Source organism: Anabrus simplex, chromosome 1 (assembly GCF_040414725.1).
Source record: "Anabrus simplex isolate iqAnaSimp1 chromosome 1, ASM4041472v1, whole genome shotgun sequence".
Taxonomy (NCBI): Eukaryota; Metazoa; Arthropoda; class Insecta; order Orthoptera; family Tettigoniidae; genus Anabrus; species Anabrus simplex.
The window spans coordinates 1084067796-1084087298 of NC_090265.1; the positions used below are offsets into that span (position 1 = coordinate 1084067796).

The 19503-nt window shown below is 38.6% G+C and overlaps 1 protein-coding gene across 1 annotated transcript in view; it reads right to left on the minus strand.

Moving 5' to 3' along the window:
* LOC136876264 (uncharacterized) overlaps positions 1 to 19503 on the minus strand; it is a 95815-nt gene that overhangs the window by 15984 nt on the left and 60328 nt on the right. The window contains exons 7-8 of the mRNA XM_067150074.2: positions 8985 to 9124; positions 8676 to 8888 (exon numbers count right to left, since the gene is read on the minus strand). Of these exons, the coding sequence (XP_067006175.2) occupies positions 8676 to 8888; positions 8985 to 9124 (353 nt within the window). The remainder of the gene's footprint in view (positions 1 to 8675; positions 8889 to 8984; positions 9125 to 19503) is intronic.

Below are 19503 nucleotides of genomic sequence, written 5' to 3' on the forward strand. Positions count from 1 at the left end.
AATAATACATATCTTAGGTACCGGTATGCATTTAATATTAACGTGCTGAATAATAAATATAGATTTTTCATTGCTTTTTTAAATGCTATTACATCCTTTAACCGGTAACGTGAGGTCTCATAGACTCCTAATAAACATAAAACATCTGGACTTCTTTAATTAAAAGTCTTGCAGGGAGCTGTAGTTTGTCATCTTATCTGTTTCAACACACTTCACACCCTGAGTCAGGGTTAGCTCGCTACGTTCGATTGAAGTTCTCAAGTGGACTTCACGTCAGCAGTTACGAGAGTACTTTTGTCAATGCATGTTGCGTGGTCAGTGTAAAAAACAAAAAAATTTTTTTAAAAAAAAGGCAACAGATGCAGCGAGAACAGATGGATATAGCACCATCAATGCAGAACTTCAGTATCAGAATGATAGGTTCCAAAGTATGCGGCACGTTTTCATTTATGTGATTATTTTCGTTTACGCTTGTTCTGTTCTGGATCAATGAAAAGTGATCTGATTGATGACAACGTTCAAGGTGAAATTTAAGACGATGTCTGCATACCGTCAATAAGAAAGAAGAGGAAGTAATATATACCTAATTTCTGCATCATTAGATCGTACGTATTTTCATATTATGAGAGATTATTACATGCTGAATCAGACTGATTGACGTGACTGTGTACATATTTGCCAACCATTTTAGAAAACTTCTGCTAGTAAAAGTAACTACATATTACCAAAATAACCCTAAAAACATTTGCGTAAGACATCTATCGGAGGACGAGAGGTACTAAACATGACAATAACTGTACTGTTTATTACCAGGGCTTATAAATCTGGATTTAAGTTTCCGGAAACTCATTAAAGTTAACAGCACAGTTAAAGTTACAAGCGCTTTTAGGTAACTCAGGTAACTGTGGTGTACCAGAAACCGGCCATCACTGTTCACCACCCAGGACCCGGAAATGTGTCTCCCCGTAATGCAGCCCCAATCTTGTACTTCTGTTTTTTATCATTGGTTCCTGGAGATTATTAGTGCAAGAGACTAATCGTTATGCCAAACAATACAATCCCAAGTTAGGTGTTCTACAGAAGCACAGTCGATTTCATCTATGGACAGACGGTGGTATTGGGATGGCAGATTTAAAACGTTTTATTGGTCTGGTCATAAATATGGGTCTTGTGAAGAAAAAGAACCTGTCAAGTTATTGGTCAACTCAGCAACCTAGTCAAGACACACACTTCTTTAGAAAAGTGATGGCAAGGGATACTTTCTTACCAACAGACAGATTTTTCCACATTGTGGACAACACATGCAGCAAGAAACCAGATGACCCGAACTATGATCCCCTCTTCAAGGTTAGGCCAGCCATTGGCCACTTCAATTCTTGTTTTAAAAATCATTATGTTCCAGGAAAAACACTCAGTATTGATGAGACATTAGTTGCTACTAAAAACAGAACTCATCTGACTCAGTATCTGCCAAACAAGCATCACCACCAGTGGGGAATTGAACTTTTCAAAGTGTGTGAACCAGGTTCCTCGTATACAATGCAGTTCAGTGTTTATTCACCTGTAAAGTCTGGAGGTTCTGCAGCAAGTGGTGAAGGATTGGGGGTTTGATGTAGTTTTCAGTTCACTGAAATAGTACTGGAAGTATATTTGGGAAGGGAGACCATATTGTTGTGGACAACTGGTATACTTCTGCTGACTTGACATTAGCTCTTTGGGAAAAGAACATTCTTTTCACTGGTACTGTTCGCAGTAATAGAAAACATCTTCCTCCAGGAATAAACTGTTTAAAATTACAACCTGAACAAACTATATAAAAGAGTGACCCACTGCTGTTCATTTACTGGAGAGAGAAAAAAATCTCATAAAATGTTATCAGTTCTCTCTACTGCATGCCCAGCTATCAATCACAAGGTGAAACGTAGATCTTCGAAGGGGAGGGAAATTGTTATGTGCCAGTTGTAGTGACAGAGTATACGAAGGGGATGAGGGGCAATGATGAGTCTGATCAGAAAATTAATCACATGTCTGCTGAACGAGCTAGCCATAGGAACTGGAACAAACTTTTTTTTCATGTTGTTGACATGGCTATCCTCAATGCCCATATTCAATATACACAGAATACATATGAAGATAAACTAATATCAAGGTATGACTTTATTGTGAACATTGTGAAGTCTCTCTGTGATGCTGAAGAAGTTCAAAACTTGCCAGCTTCCGGCAGCACCTCTCATACTATAGAGAAACTTCCCAATAATCGTCAATGCAGGTGTGTTGTATGCAATTTTCCTGGAAATAAAAAAGTTAAAAGGTCCAACTATGGCTGCTTTGGATGTGATGTGTATGCGTGAAGTGTTACAAGGACTTGGATCACAACACCAAAAAGAGGAGGGTGTGAAGACCTTAGTCCAACATGCTGGTATTCCTGAAAATGTTGAGGTAAATCTTTTATTTTCTTCAAAAGGGAACTAACGGCTTAAAATTAATGTTATGGATCTCCATCATAAGCTTATAGTGCACAAATTACATAAATAACATTTTCAGTCACATCAACAAATTATTTCAGCCACTTTTAGGCCAGGATTTTTAAAATGTTTTGTAACTGGTTAAACTTGTTTATTTATTTTTCACAGTGTTACCCATTATTATTAATTTAATCCTTTTGCTCCTTGCATCAATGTTTAGAGCTATTTCTAAGCTTTAAAAGGATATACAATACATGTATATTATGATTTATTTGTGACTACAATTTTTTTTTTTTTTTTTAAATGTCTGTAATACAGTAACTTTACCCTCATCATTGGAGGTAAAATCCTGCAGCAGTACTGGGGTTAAAAACCAAGTCTATAAAAATGTAATGAAACATGCAGGATAAAGTCTTCTTGGTCTTGGGTTGTGGTTTGCATTTAAAACTAATATGCACTATAATGAAATGCGTGGGATAAAATTTATTTCAAAGTCTATGCTTGTGGTTTGCATTTAATGAATCAACCATTAGAGAGGTTACGTCAACAATTACATGGCATGCGGTGTATATCCATCATGCGTGCTTGGTTAAAGTAAGTTAAAAACCATTCGGTTGATCCTCAGCTGGGGGACATCACAAATACTATCAGTGGATCATATGTACTCAAGTGATATGTTGTTGTCGTTTGTCAATAAGGATTGGATTGAGAAAAAATAGATGTCTGTAAGAAAAGAAGAGGGAAAAAATGGGGATTAACTAAATTTGAATGTAAAAATTGAAAAGGTTTTATATAATGTAATGTTATATGAGACTCACGCCCAGTGCTAAACAGTCCAAAATATCGAATCACACCTGTGTCAGAAACCACGACATGGATGGAACAGGAGGAGGAGTTGGGAGGGAGGGACAAGGCCTGGTTACAGCTAAGGCGGAGCTGACAGGGCGGAAATATGGGAGGTTGCTGAAGGGGTAATGAAGAAGTATTAAGAGATTTAGAGTTTCGATTTTTATCGGATAATTGTTTATCATACATTGGAATAATTATACCAAATAAAATGTTAGGTTTCTCAGAACTCTCATTAAAATTAGGATTTGAATATTGCTCTAAATGAATGAAAGGGTATTGTTAACAGTGGAACGCCCTATGGAGTCATTTTGACTCCTCGGTCATCTTAATTTGCTATACCCCTCGATTTTCCAAATTCAAAAAAACCAGTTCTGTGACTTATCATCATTTAAGGGCAGGATAATAACAAGACCTTGTCTATCTCCCTTTATTAAAAATTACACTAGAATTCTTCAAATTTACCTTAGATGCCCAATCCAGTCATTCTGACTCCTAGAGAGATATGCATACAAATCATACCCTTTCTCAAGTTACTTCGACTTACATTAGTAGGCAATCGGCATGTAGAATGTAACACTGTAATGGATTAGTTCATTATTGTTTGGGATGACGTTACATAGTTGTGTTTTAAAACCATGATGAAAGATAAACTCTGCTCAACAAAAATCTACAAGAATGATGATATGACCCTTACTGTGTATCAAAGTAAGTGGAGGAAGAATGTGGTGCTGCTGAGCACACTCCACCCAGACATAGACATCTTTGACAATGAGAAGGTTTTTTTTTTGCTATTTGTTTTACGTTGCACCGACACAGATAGGTCTTATGGCAACGAAGGGAAAGGAAAGGCTCAGGAGTGGGAATGAAGTGGCCGTGGCCTTAATTAAGGTATAGCCCCAGCATTTGCCTGGTGTGAAAATGGGAAACCATGGAAAACCATTTTCAGAACTGCCGACAGTGGAGTTCAAACCCACTATCTCCCAGATGCAAGCTCACAGCCGGGTGCCCCTAACCGCCCGGTGACAGTGAGAAGAAAACACCCTCAACAGTGATATGTTATAACGAGAGAAAGTATGGTGTCGATGTAGTGGACAAGTTGGCCCACAAATAATCTACCAGAACAGGGAAAAGGCAGTGGCCAGTTCACTCTTTTCTGAACACTTTAGATCTGGCTGCAATAAATGCCTGGATTCTATACAAGGAAATAACATTAGAGAAAATAGCAAGATCACAATTTCTGAAAAAGCTAGCTGAAAAATTGATAATTCCTTACATGAACAGCAAAACAGCTGCCCATATCAAGCGAACAATCCGACAGTGTGTCATTGGCAAAGTGCTGTCAAGTCAAGGAAAGTTGCAAGAAAAATAGTACAGTAGGAAAATGTAGCACATGCAGTAAAGCAGTCTGTGGGTCTTGCATTGCTATCTGTACTAGGAAGCACAAAATTTCAATATCCTCTACAGTAGTTGTGTGTTAAGCTGTTCATACATATTTTAGTCCTTTCTAGAGTACATTAAAAAGTACTTCTATACCAAGTTATTGATTTAACTCATACTTTTAACACACATTTTATGTTTTAATAAAATGGTTGCTCATTATTTGATTTCTTGCACTTATCTTTTTCAAAACTATAGTTTGAATCTTGAGAAACCTTGCCAAAACTACCAAAAGTAGAATGTTCAAGTTAGGAAAAAAATCATAGAAAAAAGGGAAAAAAAAAAAAAAAAAAAAAAAACATATTCATACACGTGAACTGGGTTAAAATCATGTATGAAGTCAAAATGATTCCCTTTGGGCGTTACAGGAAGGTTGTAAACCCTGGGCATGCTAGTGTTAATTGAAGTCAACAACACGTTCAAATGACGGCGAGAGCTCACTTGTGCATTTAGGGAGGAATCGATACGGAAGATGATCGATCGCATTCAATACAAAAGCTGAAGTTGATATTGATAACAGAAAAACTAACGCGCCCAAATTTGTTTGTAATAACGGTTGACTCAGTGAAAAGGTTCTCACTGTAACCGAAGGATACTGCACACACTAATATAGGAATTTCCGCAGGGCACAATGATACTGTCATTACAACAGGATTCTCTACTGTACTACAGCATCTGCGGTCGAATGAGCATGTGAGCCTGACATCTCACTTTAGCACTAAGCACCTGCACTCTAAATCCCTCGTTTGCCTTGAATCATATTTAGCAAGCTTATGACGTCTTTTTCACAGGTTCTTAATGTCCCATAACCATAACTAACAGAAATAAATACTTGAGAATTTTGAAATTTCCTTACGCTAAATGCGAGTTTTTCCCTAATGTGAATTATGTTAAATTGAATATCGAATAATTTTCAGGACTTGAAATTTCTTTATCAGCATGACCAACCCTCTAACGCTGATATATCAGATATATGTTGTTTCCAACCACCCTGTACAAGAAAACATAAATACTGCCTTGAGGAATTTCCCTCTTAATGATTACAGGATCAGACAATGTTTCACCTACTCTAATTCTCAGTGTTCTATTTTCTAGAAATATAGCCACCCATTCACTCTTTTGTCTAAGAGTCTAGAACAGTTACACTCTTTTCAGTTAATAGTCTTGCATGATCTACCCGATCAAAAGCACAATAGATAGGTCAGTCGCAAGAGTCCATTTGACCTCCTGAATCTAAAATAACTGCTCTATCTTGCTGGAAGCCTGCAAGTTGAACTTCAGTGGAATAACCTTTCCGAAACTCAAACTGCCTTCTATCAAAACAGTAAGTAATTTTGCAAACATATCTAATATACAGTGAAACCTCGTTAAGACGTTTCTGTAGGGGACAAAGAAAAAGAATGTGTTAAGCGAGAAAATGCACTAATGAATATACGAATAAAAATTATCCAACAGGGACATGGAAACACTAGATATGATTTTTTCCGACATGAGGGCATTTTACGTCTTGTATCTGTGAGTACAGTGACAATTATAGGCCTATCTACCATTTCTAAAAGGTGTGAAAATCACGAGAGAACAAATATGAAAGTCTTTTTCCGCTGGGGATTATAAAATAACAAATACTGGTACACTTCTTCTTCTTTTCCTACCGCTTTTCCCATACCTGTGGGGTCGTGGGTGTGAACTATGTCGCCCATGGGGGATTTGGCCCTGTTTTACAGCCGGATACTCTTCCTGACACCAACCCTATATGAAGGGATGTAATCACTATTGCGTGTTCCTGTGGTGACTGGTAGTGTGGTATGTTGTCTGAATATGAACAGGAGAGTGTTGGGACGGACACAAACACCCAGTCCCCGAGCCAGAAGAATTAATCAGAAGCGATTAAAAACCCCGACCCCGCCAGGAATCGAACCCAGGACCCTCTGAACCGAAGGCCAGTATGCTGACCATTCAGCCGAGTCGGACAAGTACTGGTACACTGAAAGGTGTGAAAAACACCAGACATCAAATATGAAAACATATGCACAGGAGCCAACAAAAATATCCAACTATTATTGCAAATCACACTCTTTCTAACACAAATGTTAGTAGAAGTCTTATTTTGGAGCAGTGGGTTATTAAACATTATTTTCTGGTCACACTCTTAAATGATGAATTGGAAGTCACATTCGATCATGTGCAATTGCGAGGAATGACTTTGGCCACCATTTCGAATCAAACAAAACTTCAACCAACTTGAGTGATCGAGTCGAAACTTGAAGGTGCGAGTTTCAACATTTGCGACCTCCGTGCGCTTATGCCAGTCCACTTTCTGACAGATTTTTATTTTGTCTTGGTTATGAAGGAATTTTACAACATTCTCCGTATGCATAACTAGACTATCAAAAGACAAATATGCACCACGCTAGTCAATTTCACAAGATTATGTTCCTAATACAGATACAGGCTACCGTATCATGCGACAAATATTAGCTACACTTCACCGTACCACGCAACACGAAATACATTTTTTACCTCCTGAATGGAATGCGAAATACAGGTACAAACAGGCTCACTCTGCTATTCAGCACTCGCTGCTAACCGGCAAGCAAAACTGAACGCTCTTGAGGCTAATGGCTTGCTCCCTGAAAGTAATAATAATAATAATAATTTCGTGTGGCTATTTCTTTTTTTTCTTTTTTTTTTTTTTTGCTAGGGGCTTTACGTCGCACCGACACAGATAGGTCTTATGGCGACGTGGCTATTTCTAGCCAAGTGCAGCCCTTGTAAGGCAGACCCTCTGATGAGGGTGGGCGGCATCTGCCATTTGTAGGTAAATGCGTGTTATTGTGGTGTAGGATAGTGTTATGTGTGGTGTGTGAGTTGCAGGGATGTTGGGGACAGAACAAACACCCAGTCCCCGGGCCACTGGAATGAACCAATGAAGGTTAAAATCCCCGACCCGGCTGGGAATCGAACCCGGGACCCTCTGAACCGAAGGCCAGTACGCTGACCATTCAGCCAATGAGTCGACTCCCTGAAAGTAAAACTTATCCTTTGGAGTTCAGAAAGGCCTTTCCCGTAATCATGCAACTGTGGCGACAGCTCTTACCCGAGTTGGAAATCACGTTTCTTTAAGAAGGAATGACAAATACAGTAACATTTTCATTTCTAGGAAAAATGTGTTTGTACTAAGCAGTAATAGTGAAAATTCATGATGCGATAAGCGAGGTATTTTTTATATAAATTTAATACGATGAGAATCGGGACTTCGAATTTACGACGTGCTAAGCGGGAAAATGTGTTAATGAGGAACACACTAACAAGGTTTCACTGTAATCACAGACAATACTTTCAGAAAGCATACATGCAACACATGTCAAGCTGACCAGCCTGTAATTATTGGCTTTATGTTTACCACCCTTCCTTTATACACAGGGGCTACTAAGGCAACTCTCCATTCATTTGGTATATCTCCTTCATGCAAACGGTAATCAAGTAAGTACTTCAGATACTACAATATATCCCAATCCATTGCCTTTAGTAAAATAATTTTCAACTTTTGTATCTTATTGTAAATGTCTTTGTTAACACAAGTAAATTTCAGTACTTCGCTAGTATTAGTCATTTGGACATTTGTCCTTATAACCAACAATATTTGCATACTGCTGACTGAATACTTCTGCCTTCTATAAATTCTCACCACCTACTTACGTTGTTTTTCACACTTTATTTTAACACCTTTAAGTATTTTTTCCACTAATAATAAAGCATTTTAACCAACATTTTCTGAGGTCCCTAATAATGTCACACCCTATTTTTTTCCTCCAATTTTAGGTTTAGGAAAAAGTGTGTATGCATGCACAAATGCAGTAATTTAGAGGTATTCTGTATCCAAGCTGGGAGAGTCAAGGTATAATTTTGAACCCTGATACCTACCAGGATTGAACAAGTAGAGTACACCAAGTAACCTCCCGTAGAGGATCGAGCATTGAGGCAGTCAATAGCAGCAAGTAACAATTCTCGCTGAAGTGTGTAACAGCGCTGCACATCTACTTCATCCTTGGTAGTCTTCACACTTGGATCCTTGGCCACCACTCCTGTGCCTGTGCATGGAGCATCCAGCAGCACACGATCAAAGCCCTTCAATACCTACATGGAAATGTCAGTCAGTTCAATGTCGTAAGGATAGAAACTAACTGTTCAGATGGAGAACTAAATTAGTATGGGAATTAGACTACTACTTACCGTAGGGAACTTGCGACCATCATAGGAACAAACAACAGCATTCACAATACCCAGCCTGTGGAAGTTGCCAATAATGGCCTTACAGCGATCCTTATTGATATCATTAGCAAACAAGACTCCGGTGTTTTTCATTATGGCAGCTAAAACAACACAGTACAATAATAACATTATCAAAATGAGATTCTTGCACACACAAAATGCTGGCCACAGGCTACTAGTAACAACATTACTTGCTGCCCTCAGAAACTTTAAAATACCACACTTAACATATTCATGCACAGAGCAGACCCAAACTTGAATACTGACAGTTTTCTACTTTGTATTCTCATTTAAAGTAACAACGCATTCATCTCCCCATACTGAAAAATGAAATGGCGTATGGCTTTCAGTGCCGGGAGTGTCCGAGGACATGTTTGGCTCGCCAGGTGCAGGTCTTTCGATTTGACACCCGTAGGTGACCTGCGCGTCGTGATGAGGATGAAATAATGATGAAGACGACACACACACCCAGCCCCAGTGCCAGTGAAATTAACCAATGATGGTTAAAATTCCCGAGCCTGCTAGGAATCGAACCCGGGACCCCTGTGACCAAAGGCCAGCACGCTAACCATTTAGCCACGGAGCCGGACATCTCCCCATACTGACACAAGCTAACAAAGAAATATTTCTTATGCTGTGGACATAAAGTTTATTTTGTGCCTTTGACTTAGCAGGTATTATTCTTACTATATGTTCCCTAAGTTTAATGACCAGTTTGAGGTGGTCTGCAGGATATTCAGATATTCAGAATTGGAGTCGCAACATTTAAACCAATTACAGTTACACAATGCACTTCCGGGACCCCTGTGACCAAAGGCCAGCACGCTAACCATTTAGCCACGGAGCCGGACATCTCCCCATACTGACACAAGCTAACAAAGAAATATTTCTTATGCTGTGGACATAAAGTTTATTTTGTGCCTTTGACTTAGCAGGTATTATTCTTACTATATGTTCCCTAAGTTTAATGACCAGTTTGAGGTGGTCTGCAGGATATTCAGATATTCAGAATTGGAGTCGCAACATTTAAACCAATTACAGTTACACAATGCACTACTTAGAGACACCGCTAGAATGTATTGCGATTTGATGTACCAAATAATGTGAGACTGCTGATAAGGAAAGTACTGACATTTGATTTTCGTTTTTTAAGATAAGATAATACCTATCTCTCACAATCTCGGAAACCAGAGATCAGGGAGAGGCTATTGTTTATTCTAATATTTTCTACATTTGATTATTCCAAGGTGCATTGTGTGGTAATTCTCAAGACTGGTTTAAAATGGAACAATAAGATTGCTTTAAACTTTGATCAAATCTTCAAAAACTGCACTCAGATACTAGCAAATATGCAAAAAGTGTTTGATGAGCAACCTCTAGGCTAGCTCCAGATGTCTCAGTGGCATGTAAGTTTACGGAAAAGCCTTGATCAACACAACTCCCCAAACTATGCCAAATTTCAAGGATTGTTGAATCATTCACAAATTTTTCAGAGTGTGGAAAAATGGTTATGAAGCACCTCAGAAATTTGTTACCAAAGGATGAGACATCACTGCATTGTTGCCAAGCTGGTTTGCAGGCTCCTGACAACAGATCAAATACAGTGCAAGTCATGTCTATAAGAAGTTTTGTCTACAGGCCATACAGGGTCATTTCTGGTCACGATAATGACTATGAAGTCTGATCCGCAATGGGAACTATAGTCCAAATATCTAGCTCAATTTGAGGCAATCCAAAATTCATAAAAGTACTCAGGTAAGAAAGCTAACAAGAAAGAAATATTGTATTTACTCACTTATAGCACCATCCTTTCTTCTCAACTTTTACTTCCAAATTGGGGGAGTACTTCCCTTCACGCATTCCACAAACATTTTTACAGTGTTTCTGATTATGCCGATACTCAATCATTTTAGGCTGTATGCCAAATTCACAAGATGCCATTCATGCCATTTTTCAATGTAAACTCAATAGAGCTTACTCATTTTGCAATTACCAGTACTCATCTTCTAAGTTTTCATAGTATGAATCTGAGATAAAGACTGGACGCGATACGAAAGGTACGGTACGAGCCAAGCAGTCGAACAAGTGGGCAGCTGTGGAGAAGAGGGTTGTGAAGCAAGCCTGGTGCCAAGGCCACATTCCACTGGACTCTAGCCATGCTGGAGCCTGGAACGGATAGGTTTTACCATTATCACTGCTTCTAGACAGACAACATTGCTGGATTTAGCACAATGCTAGTGAGAAATTTGTCACTTTACAAGAATTTTGTATTAAGGGGGTACCGACTTACCACGTAAGCACATGTTGATGGAAAAGGAGCACATAAGTTGAAATAATAATAATATTGGTTTTTAATTCCCACTACCTACTTCTTGACGGTTTTCAGAGATGCTAAGGTGCCGGAACTTTGTCCTCCAGGAGTTCTTTTACATGCCAGTAGATCTACCAACACGAGGCTGATGTATCTATACCACCGGACTGAGCCAGGATTGAACCTGCCTAATGGGGGCCAGAAGGCCAGCGCCTCAACCACCTGAGCCACTCAACCCAGCATGAGTGGAAAATTTCAGCAGCAACCTTCATCAGTGGAGGACAGGATAATAATGGTGGTAATCATTGTTGAAAAGTAAATGCTGTTGTGAGGTAAAGTGATGGGAGAAATAGGTGAATTAAGAAAAAGGTAAAAAAGAGCAGTTATCCTATGTTAAGGCCGCGTGCTCCCCTAGACCTGATCACAAGTTGAAATCTTTACTTTGGAATCTCTTACAGGCAAGAGAGTGGGTTAGAAGGTGGTAAATGATGAAGGACTTCAACTGTGAAAATGATGAAGGACTTTAACTGTGAAACAATCATCAAATGTGGTTTGAAAATAGCCAGATGTGAATGGGGACTGGGAGACATATGTAACAGGTTTTGCAGATACTGCACTGGTTGCACAATTGTTAAGACAGAGTGTTGATAGTTAAGCCAATGTGGAAAGTTGGGCACATTCGACATTGAAGATGGTAGATAATGTTGGATGACATGTAGTTGTAATGACCTAGCATGGAGTAAGACTTGTTGCTGATGCTACTGCTGAAAGTGGTACAGGGTATATGCAGACAACAGGTCTGGCAGTGGTTTGGATCACAGGAAAAGAGCCAAAATGGTGTCAAGGCTGATGTGGTTCATAGCGAGTGAGAATGATTTTCAGGTTTGGTGGTCTCTTGAATGTACTGTGGGGCTTCTTGGAAGGAGATCTCAGGTACAAGATGACAGAGTGAAGGTTGAGAGCTTCCTTTACAATGTGATCGATCTTGTGGAGAAGAGGAGGATATGGGGTCTTAAAGGTACTGAATTTGCATAGTCAATTAAATAGTCAGTAATCAGGTTAGGTCAGGATCATCTTGCTACCATATGTGACAGTAGACAGTGCTGCTGCCTTGCAGACTGGATTGAGGAGTATCGAAGGCTAAGGGAGTTAACGCTGACAGAAAAACCTTACCTTGTCTTAGGCCCAGCAAACCAACAAGGGGAGGAAAGAATTGTCAAATCCCTTTCTGCAGTAAAATGAGTATCGGATGTAAACGGAAATCAAGACACAGACCCCTCCTATGTATAATTCTGGTAGAGGTGACAGTGAAATGCCCGAAGTTAAACGGAATTATTTAAAGAAAATTCCCGGACGGAAAAACAAGTTCAAAGTAACAACATTAAATACCATAACCCTGGCTGCTAAATGTGAGGAGATTGTAGATCTCGTGGAAAGAAGAAAGAATGAGGTCCTTGGACTGAGCAAAAACAAAGTGGAAAGGGAAAGGAACTAAATTGCTGCAGAAAGGGTACAAGCTCTGCTGGCATGGAAATAAGAAGGCTTTTATACTGTATTACTCATGTATTACAGCCTCCCCCCGTGGCTTTTCAAGATGAAGAAAATGAAAAACATAAATCTCGCATACAAGACCCCCACACCATAATTCGTCAGAGAACAACAAACCTTACTGCACCACTGATGACATTCACACAGATTTGTAATAGTTTCGTCTGTACAACCCATTCAATTAAAACACGTGTCAAAGTTATGCGGTACATCTGTGTTTCGAAGTTAAGAACTGTCCGCCTCCGTAGCGTAGGCCTACTATAGCTCTGATGACATCGCACAAATAGGTGAATAGTTTAGTGTCAGACCCGTGCATTTCAAGTACGCATCAGTCATCCTATATGTCTGTGTTTTGTAGTTAAGAATGTCTGCCAGCGTAATGGTTAGGACAATTAGCTGTCGTTCTCAGGAGGCTGAGCTTGATTCCCAGTACAGTACTGCCACAGATTTATGAATGGCAGGAAGGTTGATATGCGGTAAAAATGGTACATGCAACTCCCCTTCACTGGGGGCTTGTCTAAAACAAGCTGCACCACCTCAGGATGAGGAAACGAGTTTACTTTAAGAAATATTCATGGGTGATGTTATTAATATAGCAGGCGAGATCATTAACAAAGTGAACATTTAATATCTCATAACTCGGATCGATATACTGCAGGTATTTTTGGAGAGAAGTAAGTTCAAAACACGATAAAAACAATCAAATCATAACGATTGTTTTACTTGCCAACGTACCTAACAAATAATAATATTGATTTTACGTTCCCACTTTTAATGATTTTCAGAGACATCAAACAAAACATACCATGCTTTAATAGAAAAAACTACCCGTCCTCGGATATCCCGGCACTAAAAGCCATACGACATTTCATAGAAAAAACTGAGACGAGCATATGAAATTCAACATTATGATCATAAAACGCATTACCGCCACACCTGTAGATATCCATAAATGCGGCAAACTTTCCTGTTATTTATTTTTATTCTTTCCTTTGTGGAACTTCTGGCACTATCTGGACACTTGATAACATAACCCAAAACAATGCGGTCTCTCATCTCATTTACAGCTGTTTACAAGTTTGATCCATACTGTACAAAAGCCCGGCAAGATTACGTGACCAGAGCAAAGCAATTTCTTTATTTGTCATATGTTTCATTGTCAAAGGTGTTTTATTTCAACCAGTTCATACATATTTAAGTGATTGAAACAAGACCGACAAGTCTGTTCCGTGTTCTACAAACACACGGTAGTATCTTTAACCCAGATCCAAGAACTTTCTTAAAGTGCCAAGCCTTTCAAGTCATTGTGTATATACCGTATTTACGTGAATACCGTATTTACACGAATAATCCCCGCACCCTAACTTTAGGAAGGCTGATATTGAAAAAAAAATGCCAACATTGACGCAAGTAAAACCCGCACTCCAATTTCGTGCCTCAAATTTTTAAAAAAAATATGCGGGTATTATTCGCGTAAATACGGAAATCCCTGCATATCTTTTAAAAATTTTGAGGCACGAAATTGGGGTGCGCAGTTTTTTTGCGTCAAGGTTAACAACACGCTTCTGTCTCACCTAGTTTTCGATGCTGAGTGTACAGTTATGCTTTGTGCAACCGTAGATGGAAGAAAACTGTCCCCATATGTCATATTTAAACAGAAAACAATTCAGACTTTTAATTCTAAACTGACTTTACATTTTTTTTAAAACATTACCGTATTTCACAGAGTAATTTAAATTCAAAATTTATCTGCGTCATGATGGAACACGTCTTCCAAAACGTGCAGGGGTAGCTTTCCACACGTTCACTCACTTTGGTGTGTCTATAGTATGTTTCATAGTTGAAAATAGAGTGAAATCGTAATTCTTTTGTATTCAGTGTTTTAAGGAATGCCACAATATCATGTAGCAGGCAGTACGCGGAAAAGCAGATCCGCAAAATAATAACAAATTATAAAATGTTATAAAAACTGCAGTAGTTTTTTTGTTCACGTTCCATTTAAAAACTTTGTATCATTTTGCAATCGTACCAACTTGTGCAGCGAGCGCACTTTCCAGCTGAGTCAAGGTTGTGAATAACCGTAATTTCGGAAGTGTTAATGATATTTTTTTCTCTTTCCAATTTAATTGTGATTAGTGACAGGCAGAATTGAATATGATGCATTTGAGAACTTCAGGATCGATACTTACATTTGAAACCATATTCTCGAACTCAACATAACTTTTAAAAGTCGATGTAGGCCTAATTTATGCAGTGCAAGATTTCTATGAACTGACTACAAACAGTATACCGGTGACCAAATTACAACGGAAGATTAAAAATAAAAGGATAACGCTATCATGTTGGGCGCTTTGGCATCTAATGTGCTTTATTTTATTAGATCAGAGGATTAAAAACTACTTGTGGTCGGACGTTGCTTGGCTTGGCGTTACGGGTATTAGATTTTTCAAAGTTATTATCCGCGAAAACTGGCGAGGGTTGGCATTTCTGAATTACAAGATGGCTGTTAATTCGAAATCATGTAATTGGAAGTCCGATTTCTGTATTACAAAGACTTCGAATTAACAAGGTTTTATTGTATCGCAAAACTAACATCAGATTTCATCGGTGTGTCTATTTCAAGTGTTTACATTCCACAAAAAGAATTACCCACCACCGGTCGTGTTACTGTTCAGTAAAAAGAGACCACATGTGAGAAGTGTTTTGGATGTGGAGTGTGACGAACTTGTAAGTAATTTAGGAGAGGATTCTAGTGATACAAGAGACAACGAATCTTCCCATCTACAGGGAATCTAGCCTATTGCAAGTTCAGATTAATGAAATACCTGTCGTGTAAGTAGGCCTACTTGCTCATTTTAATGGAAAATATATTTCATAGCAGTGATAAAATGTATTTTTATCATCTCAGGCAAAGCAGCTATATCCGTAAATTTACGTGTTCATATTTGTGTAAAGACCACGTGGACCTCGCAGAGTGATAAGAAATGTTTGTTTATGCCTACGTTACCCTTTCGATGGAAGGAATTTTAGTTCATTTTTTTTTTTCAAAATGAGCCTTTCTAAAATGAGGGTGCGGGCATTATTCGACGGCGGGGATAATTCGGGTAAATACGGTAATTTGTCATTAGGTTTTATTTAAACTAGTTCATGTGTTTTCAAGTTGATTGAAACAAGACCGACAAGTCTGTTCCAAGTTCTACAAACACACGACAGCATTTTTAATACAGATCCAAGAACTTCTTAAAGTGCCAAACGTTTATCATTGTGTATATAAATTGTCATTATGTTTTATGTCAACCTATTGATATGTATTTAGGCAATTGCCATTGTATATATAATTTTGTCATTATATTTTATGTCAACCTATTGAAATGTATGTAGGCAATCCTCATGATGATTGTTATCAAATTCCCTTTGATTTAATTATTCTACAAGAACTGATGATGACCCCAAGGGAGTCAAAACCGGTCTTCACTTAATAAATTTCTAATATTTTACATTGTGTTGAATGGTGGAACATCCCTCAAATCTTACTATATGAGCTATCTAATGGTGAGATGGCGTTGCCGGTCTAGAGAGCCAGGAATATCGGCCGAGAGAACTCGTCACAATGACCATGCGTCACCTCGTAATCTGCAGGCCTTCGGGCTGAGCAGCAGTTGCTCAGCAGGCAAAGGTCCATTGGGGCTGTAGTTTGGTTTTGTTTCGGATTTTTTGTAAGACCATACTTACTGGTATACATATTTCATTTTTGCGATGTTTAGCCAAATTGTTGATGGTTTTCATTCACACCCGGATTTTCCATTTTCCCGTGTTGTACGTTTTATTTTAACGATCCCTCCAAAAACAGAGAATTGAGGTTGCACTGCATTGCGTAATATGATAATACAATACCCTTTCCCCTTTTCTCTACGGGGTCGAGTATGAAGTGAGAGGAACCTTTGTAGCGAGTTTTTACGACCGTATGCCCTTCCTGACATCAACCTCATCAGAGGAATTAATGAGATGAAACGAATGACATGATATGAGTAACTAAAACTGACTATATTCACTTTATATATAGGCGCAAAAGTAGTGTTCACCATTTATGGTCTTTTTACATTGAGAAATACTGCCTTCCAATGAAAATAGCCAGTATAACTCAATTACATTCATAAGTTTGTTAAAGAATAGTGTAGTATGTTTACATGTATAATTTATAGCTCTTTATAGCCTAGAAGTCATGTGTTCACTGCACAAAACTTGGGGTTATCGCATATTAGACCCCAACTTACATTTTTTGGCTGTAAAAGTGGAAAAAATGGAGATATATTACGCGAGTAAATACAGTAATCAGCAGGAACGTCAATGCTGTGGCTGATATAAAATATGTTAATGAGTGGATTATTAAGTTGCATCAGATCAACAAAAACACCATTGTTCAGTTTTATGCTCTTATTGTCGCCATAAGACCTATCTGTGTCGGAGCGACGTAAAGCCCCTAGCAAAAAAAAAAAAAAGTTTTATGCTCCGCAGACTCAGGCCCGGTTTCATCAACACATGTTAAATATATACTAACAAGTAGTTAGTTAATACGGAGTTAGAAATTTAACATCTTGTTAGGTTTCTTGCGTTTCATCAAACTTTTCTTGTGAAATGTTAACTAATCGACTGTTAACTCTCCCAATATTGCGAACTGGTGCGAATCAAGGAGGCAGTGGTACGAACATACTGTTTTACAGCGCGCTCCGATGCGCTTTTGTTTGAGCACAGCTGTAAAATATGGCGCGTGAAGTGAAACAGAATCGTAGTTCTAATTTTTCCTCCTTCGAAAAAGAATTGTTAATTGAATTAGTTATTAAATATATATATAAGTTATTGAGTGCAAGCGCACAGATGGCTTGACGATAAAAGAAAAGGACGAGGCGCGGGAAAAGTCTGCGAGGGTTTCAATGAGGTAAACAGATACTTTTTTAGCGGGTATCCGCTGTCACCTAACAAAATCACTTCGTTAATTGTCCCACTTCAAACTGTGCTTCGATGTGGGAGTTATTAAATATTGTATTGTCGTGTGCAGAACCAGACCACCTAGCAAGTATATCCCTGATTTGGAGGTTAGGCTCACTAATCACCTGAACATTAACATTAACAGAGAAATATCCCTTTCGATTACGATATATTTCGGCCCAATTGCCTCCAGGTGATTGGATTCTTACATGTGTGCAATCTATTGCACGTAGAACAAACATTAGGAAAACGGCTTATTTCATAGAAGTCGGGGATAATTTGCTGACGCTCTTCTACTGAAGGGAATGTTATATACCTCCTTCTCATGGATGCTATTGCTGCAGACACTCGACAAACAACTCTATTAACAGTGGCTTTAGAAATTCCAGCATTGTCTCTGGCCATTATGTGAAAATAACCAGTAGCAAAAACTCGTAATATTATCAGTACCTGCAACATTGGAGAAAGAGGTAAGTTTCCCTTCGTAGGATATTCTAACCTCACTTGAATTTCGTCAACAACCTTAGCAACGACTGTTTTCGATAACCTGTATCTATGAAGAAATTTCGGATCCGTCAAATTTTCAAAGTCATTACGTCGCTGAACTCTTCTTCGATCAGGATTGTTTTGTAAAAGATCTAAATAGAGCAATTCCGCCTTGAAAGCGAGATTCACAGCAGCCATTTTGGAAAAGGTTGCTAAATGCTAATGTTAGCCATTTAACATTGGAAATGGCTGATGTTAACTTTAATACGCTGTTTAACATTTGTTAATGTTAACATTTGTTGATGAAACGCAAATTTTCTTAAATCGTATGTTAAAATGATTTAACACCTTGTTAAGTACTAACGTGTTGATGAAACCGGGCCTCAGTGTAGTGAAGGAGAGAAAGATGATTTTCTTCAAGAATTAGAGAACCATGTGGAACAAGGTAATGTCCAAACAACAATACAAGAGAGAAATGAAATGAGGAAACTAAGAGATACAGAATGTTAGAAAGGTGTGGCAAAGAATGAAGAGAAGTTAGAAGAACACAGTCAGCTGTACTGATACCTAAAGCTTAAAGTGAAAAGAATTATTTACAATGAGAAAGAGAAAACAAGGGCTGAATTCACCGAGAAACTAGACAAGGACAGCAAGAACAACAACAAACTAATACCAAGTGGTGAGAAGCAAGAAAAACAACTATAAAGGAATAGAGACCTTGGAGAAAGAAGATGGAAACATCACTTCGCATGACAAAGAGATAAGAGATGAGATGGGACCACTACAAAAGACAATATTCAAAATGTGGAGCCTCCTATAACATGGATGGAAGTAGAAAATGCCCTAAAGAACATGAGTAAAGCCAAGGCAACAGGCATAGATGAGGTAAGTGCTGACATGATCAAGGCTGCTGGAGTGCAAGGATTGCAGTGGCTGTTTAGAGTCCTAAACACTATTTGGAAAGAAGAAAAACTACCCAAAGACTGGATTAAAGGAGTCATCGTCCCTCCATTTAAGAAAGGACACAGACGGAAAACCAGCAACTACAGGGGCATCACTCTTCTATCTCATGGACTCAAACTAATGGAACAAATCATAGAACAGTGATTACAAACCATCATTGAATCACAGCTTGAAGAGGAGGTGTAT